This window comes from Geotrypetes seraphini, chromosome 17 (assembly GCF_902459505.1).
Source record: "Geotrypetes seraphini chromosome 17, aGeoSer1.1, whole genome shotgun sequence".
Classification (NCBI taxonomy): Eukaryota; Metazoa; Chordata; class Amphibia; order Gymnophiona; family Dermophiidae; genus Geotrypetes; species Geotrypetes seraphini.
In genome coordinates, this window is record NC_047100.1 from 27,478,339 (window position 1) to 27,499,688 (window position 21,350).

A 21,350-nucleotide genomic window follows, 5' to 3' on the forward strand; every position below is an offset into this window, starting at 1 on the left:
CTAATCTCCTCTTTTACTAAGAATGGAGGGCAGAAAGTGAAGAGGCAGCCCCGGAAACACAGTTAAGAGCACAGACAGAAGGAAGTGTAGCCAGCGACTGGGAAAGATTCTTAGAAAAACAAAATCAGCAGACAAAAGTAGGAAAACGATTTTATTTTAAATTTAGTGAGCGAAATTATATCTGCTGTCTATATTTTGCACTGTTCAGGAAGCAAATCATTTCTGTCTATTTCTCTGGTGTTGTACTGCATGCAGCGTTTATTTGTGTATATTCGAACTTTTCGTTTGTTTGTCTGTATTTGCCAACAAAAGCACTGCTCTGCCTGGGTGGCAACCCATTCAGCTATGCACACCACTGCATCAAGGCAATGAAAAGCAATTTCAACGTGCACATGACTTAAGAACAGAGCAAATTTTGACATGGACCAACGAGATGGCCAGAGTGCTCATGGGCTGAGAAAGAGAGAATAATGCTGCTGCTGCTGCACAGGAAGAGAGAGGCTTCGGCACGCGACACCAGCATCCGGTTGTCTTAAAGCGCCCCAGCCCAACCGCTCCCGCGATCCCCGCCTTCTCTCCCCCCTCCTACCGTCAAACTCATTCCCGATGCCGCCACCAGCGCCGGTCCTAGCCCCCTTCGCACCAAATACCCCTCGTCTCGGCTGCGTCCCGCCTCAACGGGAAGTTGCGTCGGAGGGGGGCGGGACTCCGGAAACGAAGCACTGCGGAAGTAGAGAGCGGCAGCGCGAGAACGACGGGGGCGGGGCAGTAGTACTTCCAACCGTGCATTCAGGGGCTCCACCTTCTTCTCCCTTCCTCAATTCGGCGCAGCTCGGCTCCCGCTGTCACGCGCACGGGCAAGCAGCGTGCGCGCGTGGCGGCCTTCACAGGCAACTAGGTCGCTGCCTCTACTCAGGCGCCCCCCCCATGCACCTTCCCTTCCCACGAACCACTTTAATATTCCCTGCGGGCAACAACCCCGGGACCCGCAGCTAGGAAGTGATGTCAGAGGAAGAGCTGCAAGTAGGTTGGGGTTGCTGCTCGTGCTCTGACGTCACTTCCAGGACTCGCAGCTAGGAAGTGATGTCAGAGGAAGAGCTGCAACTAGGTTGGGGGGGTTGCTGCTCGTGCTCTGACGTCACTTCCGGGATCCGCAGCTAGGAAGTGATGTCAGAGGAAGAGCTGCAAGTAGGTTGGGGGGTTGCTGCTCGTGCTCTGACGTCTAGGAAGTGATGTCAGAGGAAGAGCTGCAAGTAGGTTGGGGTTGCTGCTTGTGCTCTGACGTCACTTACGGGACCCACAGCTAGGAAGTGATGTCAGAGGAAGAGCTGCAAGTAGGTTGGGGGGGTTGCTGCTCGTGCTCTGACATCACTTCCGGGACCCGCAGCTAGGAAGCGATGTCAGAGGAAGAGCTGCAAGTAGCAGGTTGGGGTTGCTGCTCTTGCCAAGAATGTTAAAGAGGGAAAGGGGGATGGCTGCCTTCTTGATTATTGAAGCCAGGGCTTGTTATCTCTCTATGCTGTAAGTGTTAAATAATGCATGGGGGGGGGGAAGGGGATAAGTCATTTTCGAATTCAAGTTGCCTTTGATTGGGGGCTGAGTGAAGGAGGCCTGTGTTCTCCTTGGTCGAAATATGTTATTCCTGGTTAGGGGATTGTTTAGATAAATTGGTCCATTGCCATTCTGGCCTTTGAATAGTGTGCAGTAGAATTTGTAGCTAAATTTATTATAACAAAACTATGAATGTGGGTAATATTACCCCCTTAAAACAAACCAAAGGACCCGACACAGTCCGTGTTTCGGTTAACACGCCTTCATCAGGGGTCCCAGGTTGATAAGGTATCAAATAAAACCGCAAACAAAAACTTAGCCTGTGCAAGTAAAAGTCGATAACCGAAGAACGGTCTCTGTGTAAACTACTCCGTAGCCAGGGCGAGTCTTGGAAGGCAGTGATAATGTCGTATTTTTTCAAGTACAGTCAAACCTCGGTTTGCGAGTGTTTTGCAAGACGAGCAAAACATTCTCGCAAAATGTGTCTCGCAAACCAAGTGTTGACTCCAACATATATTATTGCCATAGCTATTGTTCCTCTAGTTTCCTATAGGATTGAGGAATTCATTTTCCTGTGGTTCATTCTGGTTCAGATGTGTTCTCCCTGAGCATTTGTACTATGCAGTGACTTAGGACCCCCTTTTACGTAGAAACATGATGGCAGATAAAGGCCAAATAATAATAACTTTATTCTTCTATACCGCCACACCATATTAGTTCTAGGCAGTTTACTTCAAGAGGACTATTACAAAACAGCGATCATTACATGTGATATTCGAGTTACAAATCATTTTGGTCAATTAACATTTCACAATATCTATCCAGTAACAAATTTATCAAATAAATAAGGCTTCAATAACCTTCTAAAAGAATAGTATGACTGGGTTTGTGGTAACAGTGTATTCCACCATGTATTCGTTTTTCCTGCTTTATAGGCTGTTTTTTCTAAAAATTCTCTTATAACGACAAGACTTGGTGCCGGGAATGCAAACCGGTAATTTTTTTCAAGTATTGTAGGACTTAAATATTTCAAAATGAGAGATAAGCCCATCTGTAGCATCCACTATCTCCTCTCCCTAAGTGATCCCACATGCCTGTCCTGCACGTTCTTGAATTCAGACACAGTCTTTGTCTCCACCACCTCTACTGGGAGACTACCTTGCATCTTCTACTTTTTCTGTAAAAAAAAGTATTACTCTGGAGCCTATCACCTCTTAACTTCATCCTATGCCCTCTCAATCCAGAGCTTCCTTTCAAATCAGAGACTCGCCTCATGCACTTTTATGCCACGTATTTAAACTTCTTTATCATATCTCCCCTCTCCCGCCTTTCCTCCAAAATATACATATTGAGATCTTTAAGTCTGTCTCCATACGCCATATGATGAAGACTACTGATCATTTTAGTAACTTTCCTCTGGACCAACTCCATCCTGTTTATATCTTTTTGAAAGTGTGGTCTCCAGAACTCTACATAATATTCTAAATGAGGTCTCATCAGAGTCTTATACAGGAGCATCAATACCTCATTTTTCCTACTGGCCATACCTCTCCCTATATACCCTAGCATCCTTCTAGCTGTTGCCATCTATTTTTTTTTCCGCTTTTCTCTTTTGATTCTTCTTTTATATATGATTTGCCTTGCTTGCATGAAGATCTCTATATTTAATATAGTGAAAAATGCAGTCAGTTAAAGTGAATGCAAATTAAATTTGTGTTTCAAAGTAAGTCATGCAACATTATTCTCTAGGGAGAATTAAATTGAACACTTACATGTACAAAATACATTAGAGACTCTAGCAGAGACCCATTTGCAAAATACATAGTCCAATTAATATTTCCAAATTAACAAAGGATCTTTATTTGAAAATATTAATTGGGAAGAATACATGCTTTGGAAATGGATCTCTGCCAAAGTTTCTAATGTATTTCAGTAACATAATTAACCTTCCTTTTCCAAAACCGTAGCACGGTTTTTAGCGCCATCCACTCGTAGGAATTATGTGAGAATCGGAGCTGTTACTACTGCGGCTGCTGCTAAAAACCGTGCTATGGTTTTGTAAAAGGAGGGGTTAAAGAAATAACTACTTCGGAAGGTTATGGGTAATGGCGGGGGATGGAGGAGAGTACTTCAGGGGATGGGGGACATTTTTGTCCCCGTACAACTAGTTTGAAGGTGGAATGCAGTTTGACAATGAGAGCGAGAGATACTGGAGTGGGATTTGGGTTTGAGATAGAGAGGGAGAGATACCAAACGGGGACAGGTGGATGTTGTATGTGAGTTGTTGAGTGTCATCTTCTTCTAGTTTGCCTCTCACCATACTAGGAGTCTGATGCTCAAAGCTGGGCACAAAACCCCATAGTGCAGAGGTCTCAAACTCGTGGCCCGGGGGCCACATGCGGCCCACCAGGTACTGTTTTGAGGCCTGGTATGTTTATCATAATCACAAAAGTAAAATAAAACAGTTTCTTGATCATATGTCTCTTTAGCTATAAATGACAATATTATTATTAAGGCTTAGCCAAAAGGAAAGATTTATAAACTAGAAAGAGTTTTACCTCATGCAAAATTGTCATTTCTTTAATAAGACATTAACTCTTTTTTTTGCGGCCCTCCAAGAATGTACAAATCCCAAATGTGGCTCTGCAAAGGGTGTGAGTTGGAGACCACTGGCTAAACTGTAACCATGACATCCTGTTTACCTTTGGGAAGCAGAGCTGAGATTGTGATGTCATAATGCCTCATTCCACCAATAAGAGCCAGCCTCATCAGTGATGTCACAATGGCTTGATTGTCCTGTTCTCCCCTCTGCCCAACAACCCAGCCAGCAGATTAACTGTTCCCCTTAACTCAGTGGTCTCAAACTCGCAACCCGCCAGGTACTGTTTTGAGGCCTGGTATGTTTATCATAATCACAAAAGTAAAATAAAACAGTTTCTTGATCATACGTCTCTTTAGCTATAAATGACAATGTTATTATTAAGACTTAGCCAAAAGGAAAGATTTATAAACTAAAAAGAGTTTTACCTCATGCAAAGTTATCATTTCTTTAATAAGACATTAACTCTTTTTTGTGAGGCCTTCCAAGTACCTACAAATCCCAAATGTGGCCCTGCAAAGGGTTGGAGTTTGAGACCACTGCCATAGTGCTATGACAGTGCAGAAAAATAGCTAAGCAATGCTCTAACAAAATCTTATGCAAATGATATGCATGATTAATTGGCGCTAACAAACTGAAAGTAAGGGGAGGATCATGCCTGGCTTCTGCATACAAAGGATTTAAGTGTGGCTCTTATGCACATGCCCAGACAGACACGAAAGCACATCGACATAGTTAGTCAGTGCTTTCAAATACGAACCTTTCAAAAATTGTTTGCACTTTAAATATTTGAAAGTCTCTTATTTAAGTGCATAAAAATAGGTGACTTCACTTTTGGTTTTGATCAGACATGATCATATGCTTTGTTCTCGTTAGCAGCACTCAAACGTGCATGGGCTTCTGTTTGCAACAGATGGAAAATGGAGTGGAATGTGAAAAACTGATAAGAAATCTTCTCCTGAAAACCTTCTAAACTGCCCCTGACACTATTGGCCATTATTTACTTCTGTGCATTATAGCGCTTTTATTTGTGCATTGCAAAGAATACCAGCTGACCTCATTTGCATCTATGTAATGAAGCCTCGGACCAACAGCAACTGCTGCTACCAATTGTTACCAAGAGGGGGCGCTCACCCCACTTGGGTCTTCAACCTATCTGGTGCACCATCCCATCCGCTAGTTGTATGAGGTAGAGGTTTCTCACTCTTCTAAAACCACTAGCCCTGACCAAGCAGTAGACCAAACTCCGACTCAATGCTTTAGATGGCTAAACACTTGAATTAGTGTCAAATAAACATAAAAAAAAGTATATCTTTCCATTCAGTTATATTAACAGGGTTTCTCTGTATGCCTACCATATCTCAAATAAGTTTGTGATTACTCCCCAGGTCTACTTCTTCAGTTCATGTAGCCTCCACTCGTATTATCTTTTCAGCCTGCCTTGTCACTGTATGGAAGCTTCCCCTCCAAATTTGACAGGGTAACCCCCTTGATTTTAAACTCCATTGGTTCCCGATAGAAACTTCCATGATTTTCAAACCGTGTTCTTTAGTATTTTTAATCTTGCGTGGTCAAGGTCCTGTTTCCATGGCTGCTCTCATTCGTGCTTCCTTCAGAAATTTTGAAGCTTCACTAAGACACACTTTAACCATTAATTTTCCTAATGTGAGTAAAATACGATATAAAGCCTTATGTTCTTTACAGTGTTTTTTTTATAACACAATGATATATATATCCTTTCAAAAGTGTGCTTTGACAGTTTTAACTATCTTTTCAGTATGTTGTGAGATGAAAAAGGATCAGTTGAGTTGGAGGGAGGGAAGGAGGGGGTACCACCAGATACAGGGATGTTTTTTTTTGGGGGGGGGGGGCGTTTGCAGGGGGGGAGGGAGCTGATGCAAAATACCGTGGCCTGCAGCTTTTTTTTTTTTAATGTCACCCTTCTTTCAGTGTCTGAGCCAATCACTGCTTAGGCGCTGATAGGAAAGGTCTGGAACAAATAGGAAAGGTAACATTTAGCAAGGAGCTGTGGATCAGAGAATGACACAGTGACAAAATTCATCACCGTTCCCGTCCCCGCGGATAATCGTGGGAAATAATCCCATGTCATTTTCTAGTGTCTATTTCAACCTCAGTCCTTCTACACCAGCATTCTTCAAAGCAAAGCTTGCGGGTCAGTGGTTGTGGTCATTCATACTCTGATTCTTATGAGAGCCAAGGATAATGAAGCCATTGTGACATCACTGATGTGATTGGCTCTTAGGCACTGGTGGAATGAGGCATTATGACATCACAATACCTGCTCTGGATACCAGAGACTGTCATTCTGTAGTGTCTGTTTCAGCCTCAGTCCTTCTATACCAGCATTCTTCAAAGCAAAGCTTGTGGGTCAGTGGTTGTGGCCATTCATACTCTGATTCTTCCCTCTCTCCTTAAAGAATGACATGAAGATGGTTTCCCACGGTTATCCACGGGGACGGGAACTGTGATGAATTTTGTCACCGTGTCATTCTCTACTGTGGATTACTGCTGTGATTTTAACATAGCAGAATTTGTGTGCTTGTTAATCATAGCATGCCATGGGGTTTCTGGCTGTACCACAAGGCTTTCTGCGTGGACCTCGGGGCACATAAGTTTCATTAAAAGGCAGAAGCTGATTGGCCGAAACTTCCTTCTTATCACTGAAGGCATTTTTATTTTCCACCACTTTTCCTCTGTTTCTGTAGTTAATTCTTATTCTGCTCTTACGGCAGAGCCATTATCGATAAAGCGAAGGTTGCAAGGATTTCATACTCTAAAGTTAGAGTGGAGCCTCAGAGATACGATAGCTGAGGCGGGATTAAGTAAGATGAATACGATCCATAAGTTGCTTATTCTGTAATTGATCCTTCGTATCAGACATTACAGAAGAGCTTGAAAATTCAAGGCTGTTCCCAAGACTACAGGCAGTCAGTGATCTGCTGTCTTAAATTCTGTGCCCATGAGTTGCGGCCAAACTCTGAGGGAAGTGGTGCCAAGTGGCTCCCATCCATGTCTCAGCCACTCAAGATCAATGTCTTCTTAACACAACACTCGCTGGCCTAGTTAATAGCTGACAAACGTTTAGCACCCTCCAAGACAATATAGAGACACTAGTCGTTAAGCCCGTTACATTAACGGGTGCTAGAATTTATGTCTGTCTGTATTTTTCTTTCTGTCTCTTTCCTCCCTCCATTTCCCTGTGTAGCGCTGTCTCTGCTTTCTTCCTCAGTCTGCACTCTCAAGCTGTAACATTACTGCTTAGCTTTTTCTCCCTGCAAGCATCTCTGCTCTAGCCCCCTGTCCTTCTGTGACTGTCTGTGTGTCTCTCTCTACTTGTGCACTGTTTGTTTGTTTTTTTCAATCTCTCTTTAGCTCCTGATCCCCTCTCACTGACCCTTGCCGACTGCATGTAATTCCGGTTAGGTTTCCATGGCAACCCTGCTCGCGGGTCTGTTCGGTAGGGCCGTTTTTTTCGGGTCTGCCGGCGCCGGGTGGGGAAGAGTCCTGGCTCCTTTTTTGGTTTGGGCGCGTGCAGAGGGGCTCAACAGCGCACAACCACCTTTCCTTCCCTCCCTCCATCAGGTGCAGTGCAGCTCCACCAATGTTAAAAGCAGCCGCATCGAAATCAGAGGCCTGCCACTGCCGTAGCACGTTCCCCTCTGCCTTGGTCCCGCCCCTTCTCTGACATATGGGACCGCGGCAGAGGGAACGTGTTACGGTGGCGGCAGGACTCCAATTTCAAAGCAGCTGCTTTTAACATAGGCGTAGCTGAACTGTACCTGATGGAGGAAGGGAAGGAACGGTGGGGCAAATTTCGTCAACGGCAGTCCTTGTGCGGTTCGAGAGAGGGGGGGGGTGGAGTCGGCGACTTGCAGCTTCGCGTGCCTCCCACCCCCCCTTCCCTCCGGCTCCGCCGCCGATAGTCTCCACCTGCATTGCCCCTGGCGCAGCACTCACCGGCCCGTCGGGCGGGGAACGGAGGAACAGGTTCAGGGCTGCCAGGGGGGGAGGAGTGAGTCCGGCTGAGACTGGCAGGAAGAGGAAGGCGGAGCAGGTGAGCCGGCACCGAAAAAAACTTTAAAGAGCCAGCCAGACCGTGAGTGCGAGCTGTTGTAAGTTTGCATGTGCACTCTTGCCGGCCACGGACATACGGATCACGGAAGCACGCGGATTAGAGTGCGCATGCACCGCCTACGGTTTTATTATATAGATAGGAGATCCTTTGCACATATATAGGCGTGCTATGAGAGAGAGAGCTGGAATGTCTCATCTGACAACAGCATCCCTAAGTTAGGTGGTACCCTGCAAAGTATGTGTACTGCAGTACTCCCTCTTATCCCAGGACAAGCAGGCAGCATATTCTCACTGATGGGTGATGTCACTGAGTACGGACCTCTTCAAAAGTGCTTCACCACAGTGTTTAGAAAGTTCACGATAGCCTGCACTGCACATGGGCCTTCCCACCCGACATAGGCGCGCGGTCCCTTCAGTTAAGCCAGCTAAGACGCCAACCCGGGGAGATGGGTGGGTAGTGAGAATATCTGCCTGCTGTCCCCGGATAACACCTGTTACTGTAAGTAACTGTGCTTTATCCCAGGACAAGCAGGCAGCATATTCTGACTGATGGGTGACCTCCGAGCTAAGCAGAATGGGATGGTGGGAGAGTTGACCTATAGGAGAATAAATTTTGTAATACAGATTGGCCGATTGAGTCGGGGAGTTTGCATGCAAATCATTTGCATGCAAACAAGATAGTGAATCAATCGCTGTTTTCAAATTGGCCAGGAATCGGCTAACAGCGATTGAATCTGGCCCATTAAAACCATGAGAAATAACATCTTTTCCGTCACCACCCCCTCGCTCTGGAACTCAGCTCCGAACAATTTAAGAGAGATCACAACATTAGATCACTTTAAGTCCAGCCTAAGAACATTTCTCTTTAAAGATGCTTTCGAAGTATGACCACCCTTTTAAGGATGTTTTAATCCAATGCTAGTCCAGCCTTTCTGGCAATATCTTCTGTTCCCCCATCTTTTTGTTTTTCCCTTTTTTTCGTTCTTTCCTTTACAATATATTGCAGTTCTTCCCTTTCCTCTTGTGCCCGTCTGTTTAGGTCAGTCTTCTAAGTCTAGTTATCTCGTTTTTGATGTTTTTTTGTATTATTTTTAAGCTGTTGGTTGTTTACCTGGTTTACTTAAACCTGATGTAAAAAAAAACGCTTTGACTTTTGATAAGGCGGAATAACACATTTTTAATAAACTTGGAAAAGGGCGATTTTCAAAGAGATTGGTGAAGATGAAAATTAACTTGAAGGCTGCAGGTACTGTACAACGTATTCATGGTTCCGAAACTAGAAGGGTAAACTTAGGGCTGTCTGAAATGCACAGCTCAAAAGTGAGCAAGTCGCTCCATTCAGCCTGCAGTTTTTGGTATTTCTAAACTAAACACAATACACTAAAAAGTGATTTGTATTTTAATAGGATCCATGTGTTCTGCTCCTAGACCAGGAATAATGAATGCAAAGAAATGTAAGTGCCTTTCTTACTGCAGAGTGTAGCTCCCCTCTCCCACAGAGACAGGCTGGATGCCAAGTTAAAATCAAATCCAGTAAGTCCTTCTCTGCATTAGCAGCTGATTGGTTACAAAAACAGGCAAACTTGGAAGCAGCGAGGAGGAGTATCTATACGATGGGGTGCTGAAAAGTTCTCAGCCCAACCAACCAACTTCCTAAATTATCAGTGTTATTTTGCCACTGTAACCGAAGAGAGTGTTATCTTATTTCGTTACATGCTAATTTGCAGAAACGAAATTCTAAGTTTTGACACTGTTTCAGATCCTTGATTGTCTTGGCTGGGCTGAGAACTTTTCAGCACCCCCTTGTATTTGAAGAATAAGAAAGGTTTAGCTGGCTGGATTTCTGGCCTGTCGTCATGTTAGTTTAAAAAAAATAAATAAATTTCAACCATCAGGACTCTGAAGCAGGGCATTTATCCTGCCAGGCCCTAGAAGAAGAATAGTGGGGAAGTTTGTGCAATGCACAGTCACTCAAAGATAGGGCTGACGGATTTTAAAATGAAATCTCTCTCGCCAACTCCTGGCAAACAGATTCAGAGCAACCCACTAAATACTGCTACAATTCATCAGTTCTATAACATTGCTACAGGTACATGTACTGCTACATTAAACATGTAAGAAACAATCCCTGCTCAATAGAACTTACAATCTAATTAAAAAAACAAGACAAATAGAGGTTAGGGAATGATAAAACAGACATGGGTACCCCACAAATGTGGGAGTTAAAAACATTCCCTTCTGCCGGCACCCCCGAAACAACCCCCGACAGGAGGGATGCCCAGTCCCTCCTGCCACTGCCCCCGAAACAATGCCCGACAGGAGCGATGCTCACTCTCTCCTGCCGGCATCCCCCCCCCCAACATCCCAAGCAGGAGGGATGCTCACTCCCTCCTGCCAGCACCCCTCTGAACACATGACTGGGAGTAGCCTGACTCCAGTTGGTCAGATCCCTATGGCCACTCCAGGTCAAGCTCAACTTTGGATGCGTTGGTGGGACGAGTTCTTGAATTCAAATCCAGTGAGCAGCTTCTAATAGAGTAATAGGCGTCTACCCCTGATGAAAAGACAAAAAGGAGAATTCTGCCAGGTAGTTTCAAGCCATGCACATCATCAAAAAAAAACAGCTATGTGACTCATCCATTGATATTATTAAATTCATGAGTGACCAAGTAGATAAGAATTTTTTCATTCTGAAAACTTACATATATATATATATATATATATATATATATATATATATATATATATATATATATATATATATATATATATATATATATATATAAAAAGTCTTCCTTTGCTAAGAAATCATTTTAATTAAAAAAAACCTCAGCAAATTAAAAATTCAATGTAGAAAATGTTCAGAGAGAAAAAATTATGTAGTGGCAGACCCATATAAATTTTGACATCCAGCATTAGATGTGTGGTTCTGCTTGGAGACTTGATATTCTCTATGACAATTAAGAGGAACATCTTGGAATTCAAGTATTCATCTATATCTATCTATACTATAATAAACGCTAAACACGCATGCATACTCCTACCTGCGTGTTCCATGATCCATATGTCTGTGGCAGTCAGGAGTGCGCATGCGCGCTTACAAGGGCCCCACACAGTACTCCAACGAACCCATCCGACCCTCCCACCGCAGTATGACCCTCCCATCCGACCCTCTCTTCTCGCAATCTGGCCAGCTCCTGTAGTCCCTTGTCGCACTCCCCCCCTTCCCTTCTCGCAGTCCCGACAAACCTCCTGACTCCAGCAGTGGACGCAGCACTCTAAGTGTTGCTTCACGGCCTTCTACTGCCCTGATTTGCTCTGCTGCGTCTCTGATGATGTCATCAGGGATGTGCCAGAGTAAATCAAGGCAGTAGAAGGCTGCGAAGCAGCGTGTTTAGAGTGCTGCGGCCGCTGCTGGATTCGGGAGATATGTCGGGACTGCTGGAAGGGAAAGGGGGGGGGTAGGGGAAAATGCTGCTGCTGCTGTACAGTGACGTGGAGGGGAAGTGAAATGCTGCTGCACCGAGAAGTGTAGGGGGAAGGAAATAATGCTGCTGTTGCTGCACAGGGAAGTGGTGTGTGGGGAGGGAAATGGACGGGGAGGGAATGCTGCTGTGGCTGCTGCACAGGGAAGTGGGGTGAAGGGAAATGCTGCTGCTGCACAGGGAAGTGGGGTGGAGGGTGGGAAATGCTGCTGCACATAAAAATGGAGGGGGAGGGAATGCTGCTGCTACACAGGGAAGTGGGGGGGGGGGAAATGCTGCTGCACAGGGAAGTGGGGTGGAGGGAGGGAAATACTGCTGCACAGGGAAATGGAGGGGGAGGGAATGCTGCTGCAGTTGCTGCACAGGGAAGTGGGGGGAGGGAAATGCTGCTGCTGCAGAAGAAAGATACATGGCCTTGGGGAAGGACAAAGGGGACCTGAAGGGAAAAGATGGCAAAAGGAGTGAAACGGGGTCAGAGAGAGATGGTAGAGGCCGTGAGAGAGGGAAAGGGCGTGGTGAGGATCTAAAGGATACAGAGGACTAAGGAAATGGTGAAAGGTGAGGTGGTGGGACTGGGATCAGTGGGAGGCACGATCTAGCCATGGTACAGGCGGGGCATGGGTGGCTTCAGGGTATAGGTGGGTCTATTCTAGCACCCATTGCTGTAACAAATGTAATGGGCTTAAACACTAATAGTTATATAAGGAGACTGTTACAAACGAAGCTCTTTGGTTATCTAAAGAAACATGATGGCAGATAAACACCAAATGGCTCATCCATTTGGCCCTTCCACAGCATCCACTATCTCCTCTCCCTAAGAGATCCCATGTGCCTGTCTCACGCTTTCTTGAATTCAGACACAGTCTTTGTCTCCACCACCTCTGCCGGGAGACTATTCCACACATCTACCATCCTGTTTTTACAGAATTTCCTTAGATTATTCCTTAGCCTATCATCCTATGCTCTCATTCTGGAGCTTCCATGCAAATGAAAGAGACTTGCCTCATGCACATAGGATTTAAACGTCTCATATCTCCCCTCTCTCGCCTTTCCTCCAAAATACAGATATTGAGATTTTTATGTCTGTCCCTGTATGGCTTATGGTGAGTAGACTACCAACCATTTGAGTTGCCTTCCTCTGAACTGACTTCATCCTGTTTATATCTTTTTGAAGGTGCGGGGTCCAGAATTGTACACAATATTCAAAATGGAGTCTCAGCAGAGTCTTATATAGGGGAAACAATACCTCCTTTTTCCTACTGGTCATTCATCTCCGTATTCAGCCAAGCTTCCTCGCTTTCGCTGTGGCCTTTTCAACCTGTTTCAGTTGAGTCTCCGGACTCAAGAGTCTCCCATATGAGGAAAGACTGGACAAACTGCAGCTCTACACTCTTGAGGAGCGTAGAGAAAGGGGAGACATGATTGAGACATTTAAGTACATCACAGGTCGTGTCGAGGTGGAAAGCGATATATTCTTCCCCAGGGGACCCTCGGTCACAAGGGGGCACCCACTCAAACTCAGAGGAGGGAAATTTAATGGTGACACCAGGAAATATTTCTTCACAGAAAGGGTAGTAGATCACTGGAACAAACTTCCGGTGCAGGTGGTCAAGGCCACCAGCGTGCTCGACTTTAAAAATAAATGGGACATCCACGTGGGATCCCTACGGGGGTCGAGTTAAGGATCTGGGTCATTAGCACTCAGACTTGATGGGGTGGGTCAGAAGAGTGGGCAGACTTGATGGGCTGTAGCCCTTTTCTGCCGTCATCTTTCTATGTTTCTAAAGGAAGCTTTGAAGCAAGTGGACATAGGATGAAGGCGATTGGGGATAGTCTAAGAAGTAACCTGGGCAAATACTTTTTTATCTCACAGAAAGGATAGGGAATGCATGGAATGGCCTGGTGGAGATGAAAAATATATGTGAATTCAAGGAAACTTAGGAGACGTACATTGGACTTATAAGGGAGAGAAAGGGATAGTAGATGGTATGACTGGATTGGCAGTTTTTTGTCACCTTTCATCCAGGGAGGGAAAGGGAAATGGGTTGGAGGGAGGGGGGGATAATGAGGGATTATGGTTTATAATATAAAATGATTGGAGGATTGATAATATTATTTGATAATATGCATTTTATTTATTCAATTTTCTATACCATTGTACCAAGGGAGTTCAGAACGGTTTACATGGATTTATTCAGGTACTCAAGCATTTTTCCCTGTCTGTCCCAGTGGGCTTGCAATCTATCTAACGGACCTGGGGCAATGGGGGGATTAAGTGACTTGCCCGGGGTCATAAGGAGCAGAGGGGGTTTGAACCCACAACCTCAGGGTACTGAGGCTGGAGCTCTAACCACTGCGTCACACTCTATGGAATGGAATTTTTTTAAATATGTGAATTTATTTGTAAGGAATATCTTTCTATATTATATGAATGTCTTTTCTTTGTGTTCTTTTAAGTTTTCTCTTTTCCTAAGAAGCTCATGCTAAGCAAGAGGATTAAATCAGGCAAAAGAAAAAAACTTGTGAATAAAACTCTAAAATTGCCCTGCTTTTTTTCCATGGGAGGAGGCTGGACTGGACTACCATGCAGGTTCTAGAGCAGTGGTGTCAAACATGCGGCCCGGGGGGCCACATGCGGCCCGCCAGGTACTATTTTGAGACCCTCGGTATGTTTATCATAATCACAAAAGTAAAATAAAACAGTTTCTTGATCCTATGTCTCTTTAGCTATAAATGACAATATTATTATTAAGACTTAGCCAAAAGGAAAGATTTATGAACTAGAAAGAGTTTTATGTCATGCAAAATTGTCATTTCTTTAATAAAACATTAAATATTTTTTTCTGAGGCCCCCAAGTACCTAGAAACCCAAAATGTGGCCCTGCAAAGGGTTTGAGTTTGAGACCACTGCTCTAGAGGCAGAGAATACGGTCGGGGCTGCCCCCGGCCCTCCTCTTTCCTCTGAAGCCCCGCCCCCGACTCATGCAAAGCAGCAGGAGCCGGCCAAGCGCTTTGAGCTTGCCCCCCCTGGGGGCCCAGCCCAGCGCCTAGAGTTTGCCCCCCCCCCCGGGGGCCCGGCCTAGTGCTTTGAGCTTGCCCCCCCTGGGGGCCCGGCCCAGCGCCTTTAGCTTGCCTGCCCCCCCAGGGGGCCCAGGATGAAGCTCGACTGCAAACTGCTCCTGCCGCTGCTCTGCCTCGTCCTCTCCGTCCTCTTCTTTCTGCAGCCCAAAGTGGCCCGGCGGACGGATCCGGCCGCCGTCTCGTCGGCGAAGGCCCCTGGCGGGGGCATCGCCTCCCCGATCGCTGGCCGGCAGCCTCTGCCGGAAGCTCGGGCTCCCCCCGGGAGAGAACGACGTCCGAAAGGCAAGAGCAGCCGCCGGAGGAAGGATGCGCCGAGGTAAAGGGGATGGGGGTCCCCCAAGTGCTAGACTGTTTGGAAAAGGGCGAAAGAAAAAAAAAAAAAAAAAGAGATCGGGTAAAAGCCGGACCTCGCGGATCTCAACCCGCGGCACTTTTAGTCTCGGGTCCTAATGCTTTTCCCTCCCTATGCTGAGACTAAGGGGCTCCTTTTACGAAGCCCTCTTGAGCAGGCGGTAGTTTTTCAGCTAGCGCAGGGGTGAGTGCGCGCTAAAAAAGTGTGTGCAATAAAGCCACTATTGCGGCGTCATAAAAGGAGCCCTAAAAGTGGCAAAACTTTTGCCCCGAGGTCTGTGCCGCTTTAGGGCCCCTTGTACCAAGGTGCGCTAGTGTTTTTGGCACACACAGGATATTACCGCGCGCTACGTGCCAGCTCAATGTTGGCATTAAAATCAAGCACGCCCTATTCCGCGCATTAATGCCCTAACGCAGCTTAGTAAAAGGAGCCCTTAGTCTCAGCATAGGGAGGGAAAAGCATTAGGATCGGATTAGATTATTGTAACGCCATTTATCTTGACATCACTAAGAACTGCCTTCAAAGACTACAATTGATTCAGAATACCGCCGCCGAAAGAGCAAATTCAACCATGTGACGCCTTTGCTTTTCTCTCTCCATTGGCTCCCGGTTTATGTATTGTTTTTAAGATTTTACATGGTATCTTTGCTCCTCATGTTCCTCTGCTATGGAATGTTTATAGATTTTCATACGTTAGAGCAGTGTTCTTCAACCACTGGTCCGTAGACCAGTGCCGGTCCACAGAAATTTCTTGCCGATCCACAGGGCCAGCACGTGCATCAGGGACAAAACAGTGTTCTTCAACCGCCAGTCCACGGTGCGATCGATGCGGCGTTATCTTCGAGCCAGCTCCCTCTTCCTAACTGATTCAGTGCACAAAGCCACGGGCCGTGGCTCCTATGCGCGTCCTGCGCCTGAAGCGGAAGCCTTCTCTCTGACGTTGCAACATCAGAGGGAAGGCTTCCAGATGAGGCACGGGACGTGCAAGGTGCAGTAAGTACTATTATGGGGACGGGGTCTGGGCCGGAAATGGGCGGAGTCTGGCCCACGACTTAGCCCCGTGTTCTTCAACCGCCGGTCCACGGACCGATGCCGGTCCACAGAATAATTCTTTTATTTCTGCCGGTCCAAAGGTGTAAAAAGGTTGAAAAACACTGCGTTAGAGACATTCATCGATTTAAACTTTCTCTTCTTTCTAGGAAAGAAATTCAAGGAGTTAAGAATTTAAGCAGTTCTCTGGCGTTTAAATTTCCCCAACTATGGAATGAACTTCCCCTAATTTTGAGGTGTCCCAGTTCCTTCCAACTCTTCCGTAAACTTCTAAAAACTTTTTTATTCGCTAAACATTTTGAAAACTAACTCTCTTGTTCACTTTATTTTTTCATTTATTGATAATCGCGTCGAGCTTCCTTTGGCTAAAGTGTCATACCTTAGCTGAGTCTAAAAGTGGCATGGACCTCAGATTTTTAAGGCTGTGCGGGTTTAGATCCGCTTTTTATCCCTTCCCAGGTCCGGATTGTACCCCAGTGCTGGGGCAGGAAAACTTCTTTTTATAGGTTCAAGCTGGACTTGAACCCAGATCCCAAAGCTCTCAGGAAGCTACATTAACCTCTAAACTAGTACTTACTTAGCTTAAGTCTTAGTGTAAGTTATGGCTCCTTCATTTCTGCTGCTTGTGAGGATCTGTCAATTAAATGGTCCAAAGAAAATCCTCATTTCAAATGATTTGGCCTTCCTGAAGCATTTGTTTCCCTTAGTTTGTGACAGTTGCTGTTTCTCATTACCCTTTAAGTCTGACACACCTCAATCACACTTGAAGAGAAGGATAATATATACACATCTCCCTCTGTATTTGCGATTTCAGCATTTGCGGTTTCGATTATTCGCGGTTTTTAGCTTGCTGGCTCCTCCCCCCAAATGATGTCAGCTTGCATAGAGAAATCGCTGATTCCAAGCGTTTACAGAGAAAAATTGCCAATTCCCGGCACTTTTTACCGTGTTTTGCCTCTCCTTCAGGAACAGGCCAGGTCTTCCACTGTGTTATTCGCGGTTTCACCATATTCACGATGGTTTTTAATAGAAAACAGCGAATAACACAAGAAAAAGTTATTTGCGGTTTTTCTGTATTCGCGGGTCTGTTAATCCCCTATCAAAGCGAATACGGAGGGAGAAATATGCATTAAATAGATGTTAATTTGGAGAATACACCACCTGTTTAAACCTTAACTCTATGTAATATTTAAGAGCAGAAACTTAGAGCATTTGAGAAGAACTAGAATTTTATTTTTACAGAGCAAATTTATTTATGATTAGACAGGCAATGCAGTAAATTCAGTTACAATTTGGGGATCTTTGAACAAGGGAAATGTGCCACAGAATAATTGATTTAAGATGAATTAAAAGTAACTCATTATGATACATGGCCTTGCTGGAACAACAGCTCAAGTTTAAATTCAATGTATTTGATATACCGTAAATATAAAACCGGGTTTAAAATCTCAGCGGTTTACTTATGAAAAAAATAAAAGGGGAGGGAACGCAAACAAATTAACAAAATTCCGACTGAATAAACATATCAAGGAGCACATGGCAAAATGGATGTAAAGGAGAGAGATACCTTCAAAGTGTGTTGTAGAGCAGTGGTCCCCAACCCTGTCCCAGAGAACTACCAGGCCAGTCGAGTTTTGGGGACAGCTCAAATGAATATGCATGGGGCAGATTTGCATGCTTGTCACTCCCATTAAATGCAAATCTCTTTCATTAGGGCTATCCCAAAAACCCACCTGGCCTGGTAGTCCTCCAGGACAGGGTTGTGAACCACTGTTGTAGAGTGTTCAGCAATGATCCAAAGATAGAAAAGCTTAGGAAAATCCCATTTTTGTGGACTCTAGGGGCTTGAAGTCTGGTCCAGTCACCAAGACAGGAGCTCAGGAGTATTAACCAGTCACAATTCAGGCGCAGTGGCCAATCAATGCAGGAGTCGGTCCAGAGAATGGCCACCTGGATGGTCTCGGGACTCAAGGGTCTCCCGAACGAGGAATGGCTGGATAAGTTGCAGCTGTACTCACTCGAGGAACGCAGAGAGAGGGGTGACATGATTGAGACATTCAAGTATCTCACGGGCCACATCGAGGTGGAAGAAGATATCTTCTTTTTCAAGGGTCTCGCGGCAACAAGGGGGCATCTGTGGAAAATCAGGGGCGGGAAACTGCACGGGGACACCAGGAAATTCTTTTTCACTGAAAGGGTGGTTGATCGCTGGAATAGTCTTCCACTTCAGGTTATTGAGGCCAGCAGTGTGCCTGATTTTAAGGCCAAATGGGATAGACATGTGGGATCTATTCACAGAGAAAGGTAGGGGAGGGTCATTGGGGTGGGCAGACTAGATGGGCCGTGGCCCTTATCTGCCGTCTATTTCTATGTTTTTATGAGTTCAATTCAAACTTGTTTCTATTTTGGCTGGATGATGTCATCTGGTTTGCTTTCTGGCTGGACAGGGCCTGATTGAATTTTAATAGGGTCTTTGACAGGACACGTCCAGTGGCTTTGTCTTGTCCCAACCTCTGATGACTAAGGTTTAAAGAGAGTCATTGTCTTGGAGTTTCAGGTCCCAACCTCTGATTACTAAGTATTGTCCATGTAGACTGGGGTAGTTAACACTGCTACCCTTTTTTTGTGGTGCCTATCTTGTAGAGTAAAATTCTGTGTAACATTGATACCAAACCCAACTGTCTTTTGTATTCACTGAAAGGGGGTATTTAACACCTTTTGGATTTAAGAGGGAGAAGGAATTGTTTTCTGGGCTTCTGGTTCTGTGGTCTAAGTTGCATCAGGACTTCAAATGAAAGCGTGAGTCCTTCATAACTTGGCAGTCGCATTAAAGCAGCACAAACGCTAAGGACAGATGAAATGAAAAACAGAAGCAACTTTGGCATCAGACTCAGAGTGAACCAGCATGTTTGGGGGGAGGGGTTCTCTTTTAATCTTTCCAAGTTATGACGGACTCACGCTTTCATTTTAAGTCCTGGTGCAATTTAGACCACAGAACCAGAAGCCCAGAAAGCAATTCCTTCTCCCTCCTAATCCTGGCTCGCTATACGTCTCCCTCCCCTCCCCCTGCGCCAGCATCTTTCCTTCTACTCATCCATCCCCTCCCTCTGTGCCTCTTCCTCCCCTCTCCTGCATTATCTTCTCTCTAGTAAGGCTTCAGCAGCGGTTCCCATCGGGCCACGTTAGGAAGGGTGCCATGCTCGCCTGTGGCCCGTCGCTTCAGTGCAAAAAATCTAAACTTTTTTTTTACTGCTATGCCACAGCCCCAGGAGACACACTTGTCTCACTCTGGCGCACGAGAAACTGCCGAGGCTGATCATTGTTAGTGGACTGGAGGCAGGGTAGGCATGGGGGGGGGGGAGAGAGCGCACATGTGCAGACTCAATGTGCTTCCCTCCCCCCCGGGCTACCCTGCTTCCAGTCTACTAAAGAGTCTCCACCCCCCCCACCGTGCCTCCCCTGTCACCAGTCCACTAATAATGCTCGGCGGTTTTGCATATGCTGGAGTGAGCAAGACAAGTCTCTCTCCCGGAGCAGGGGCGGGGCTGCAGCGCAGGCGAGCACAGCGCCCTTCTTAACATGGCGCCCAGGGCGGTCCGCCCTCCTTGCCCATCCCTTTTACTACGCCACTGCTTCTGCCACACACTTAGCGAATTTCAGCATGTTGTCCATAGTGACTCCAGGATCTTTTCCTGGGTGGAGACTCCTCCTGCGCAACCCAAAAATTATTTTCCCCTCTATTTGTGCTTCTGATTGTGCGAATCCAATTTTTCCCCCACGTGCATCACGTTGCACGTTGGCTTTCTTCTGTGATTTTGATGCCCGCTTCGTCAGTCTGGCTAGGCTCTTCTGTGGTTTTGTGTCTTCTGTGTTCAGTTCATTGCTCCATAAAATATCACCACTCCCAGCATAGATCTCTGGGGCACGCCACTGTTTACCTCTTTCTGTTGGGAAAGCTGATCCAGATGTGAGCCTCTAGGATTTGGGGCCAGGGTCGGTTTTCCCTTCCACGCGTAACTAACAGTTCCAAGGCACAGTCGGGAAGGAGGTGTGAAGTGTCTGTTTAAAGGAAAAAGGAAAACAGGATCTATGGAAGAAACCTATTGCATCCTTTAATAATTCAGTGTTTGTTACACTAATAGGCTGGAAAGTAAATACTGCTTCACATAAATTGAGTAGTGCATTATTTATACTCTGTTGAAATTTGAGGCTTAATTAAGTCTTTAGCCCTAGACTTTTAAGCCATTAATGAGACATGCTCTCTCACACCAGCATGGTAATATGAATAATACCTGAAGGTTTTAGGGTTTGTTTTGGTTTTGTTTGTTTTTTTTCTTTTACTGTATTTTTATTTAATTTTTCTTTAAAAATATTTTTTTCCTAAATAACCAAGCTTATCATACACCATTGTCAAGTTTCCAGTGATACAGAGCAGGGTTATAAATTTCTACATAATTTTGAATAGCATTCCCTATATTGCCCTGTCTCTTTTTTAATTGGAATATGAGATTTTCTGCCAGTGGGAAGAACAGCTAATTCCTCTGAACACCAAAATAGGCATGGCCAGTGCTGGAAGTGGCGTTAGGCAGGATGAAGCGGCTACCTAGCCATGATTCATGCCAAGATAGGCAGCTGAAATGTAGGCCTGGAAAACCCTTGCCTACATTTCAACCACCTGTCTTTGTTATTAGACTGCAACAGCCATAAGCTGATCATAGCAGGGGAATTTATCCAAGATCAGCTAAGCTTGATCGGGGGAATTCCCCTGCCTCAATCAGCTGAGCCAGCTGCGGTGGACAGAGGACCCCCTCAATCAGCAAGAGGGAGACCCACTCCCTCCTGCCTGATACCTGAACCTCTGACACCTCTCCCAACCGCAATGGGTGGGAGAATGTACCACTCCCTCCTGCCGCCAGCCCGCCAAACAATAATGCTCAAGACCTGACAATGGAGTAGTAAAGAGCCTTAGCCTATAGGGAGAGGAGGAGACAGTGGATGCTGAGGATGGGCAGACTGGATGGGCCATTTGGCCTTTATCGGCCATCATGTTTCTAGAGGTTTGCTGTAATTAAGCTGGAGGCTGGGAGGACTGAGACGAAATTGTTGGGCCGACAGAAAAGGAATAGAAATGCAGCAG

The 21,350-nt window shown here is 45.6% G+C and overlaps 2 protein-coding genes across 12 annotated transcripts in view; one reads left to right on the forward strand and one right to left on the reverse strand.

The window, feature by feature from the left end:
• The window catches only part of SHQ1 (SHQ1, H/ACA ribonucleoprotein assembly factor), a 107,877-nt gene extending 106,813 nt beyond the window's left edge, over positions 1 to 1,064 (reverse strand). The window contains exon 1 of one of the 7 annotated variants that reach the window (XM_033926137.1): positions 783 to 912. In XM_033926137.1, coding sequence (XP_033782028.1) covers positions 783 to 789 — 7 coding nt within the window. In that variant the 5' untranslated portion in view covers positions 790 to 912. The other 6 variants (XM_033926138.1, XM_033926134.1, XM_033926131.1 and 3 more) reach the window with 6 other exon arrangements.
• GXYLT2 (glucoside xylosyltransferase 2) overlaps positions 1 to 21,350 on the forward strand; it is an 81,444-nt gene that overhangs the window by 41,251 nt on the left and 18,843 nt on the right. The window contains exon 1 of one of the 5 annotated variants that reach the window (XM_033926142.1): positions 1,399 to 1,521. The exons of 1 other annotated variant lie outside the window; for it this stretch is intronic. In XM_033926142.1, coding sequence (XP_033782033.1) covers positions 1,451 to 1,521 — 71 coding nt within the window. In that variant the 5' untranslated portion in view covers positions 1,399 to 1,450. Of the gene's footprint in view, positions 1 to 1,398; positions 1,522 to 14,675; positions 15,128 to 21,350 lie in introns of those variants that run through there. 3 more of the 5 variants (XM_033926140.1, XM_033926144.1, XM_033926141.1) reach the window with 3 other exon arrangements.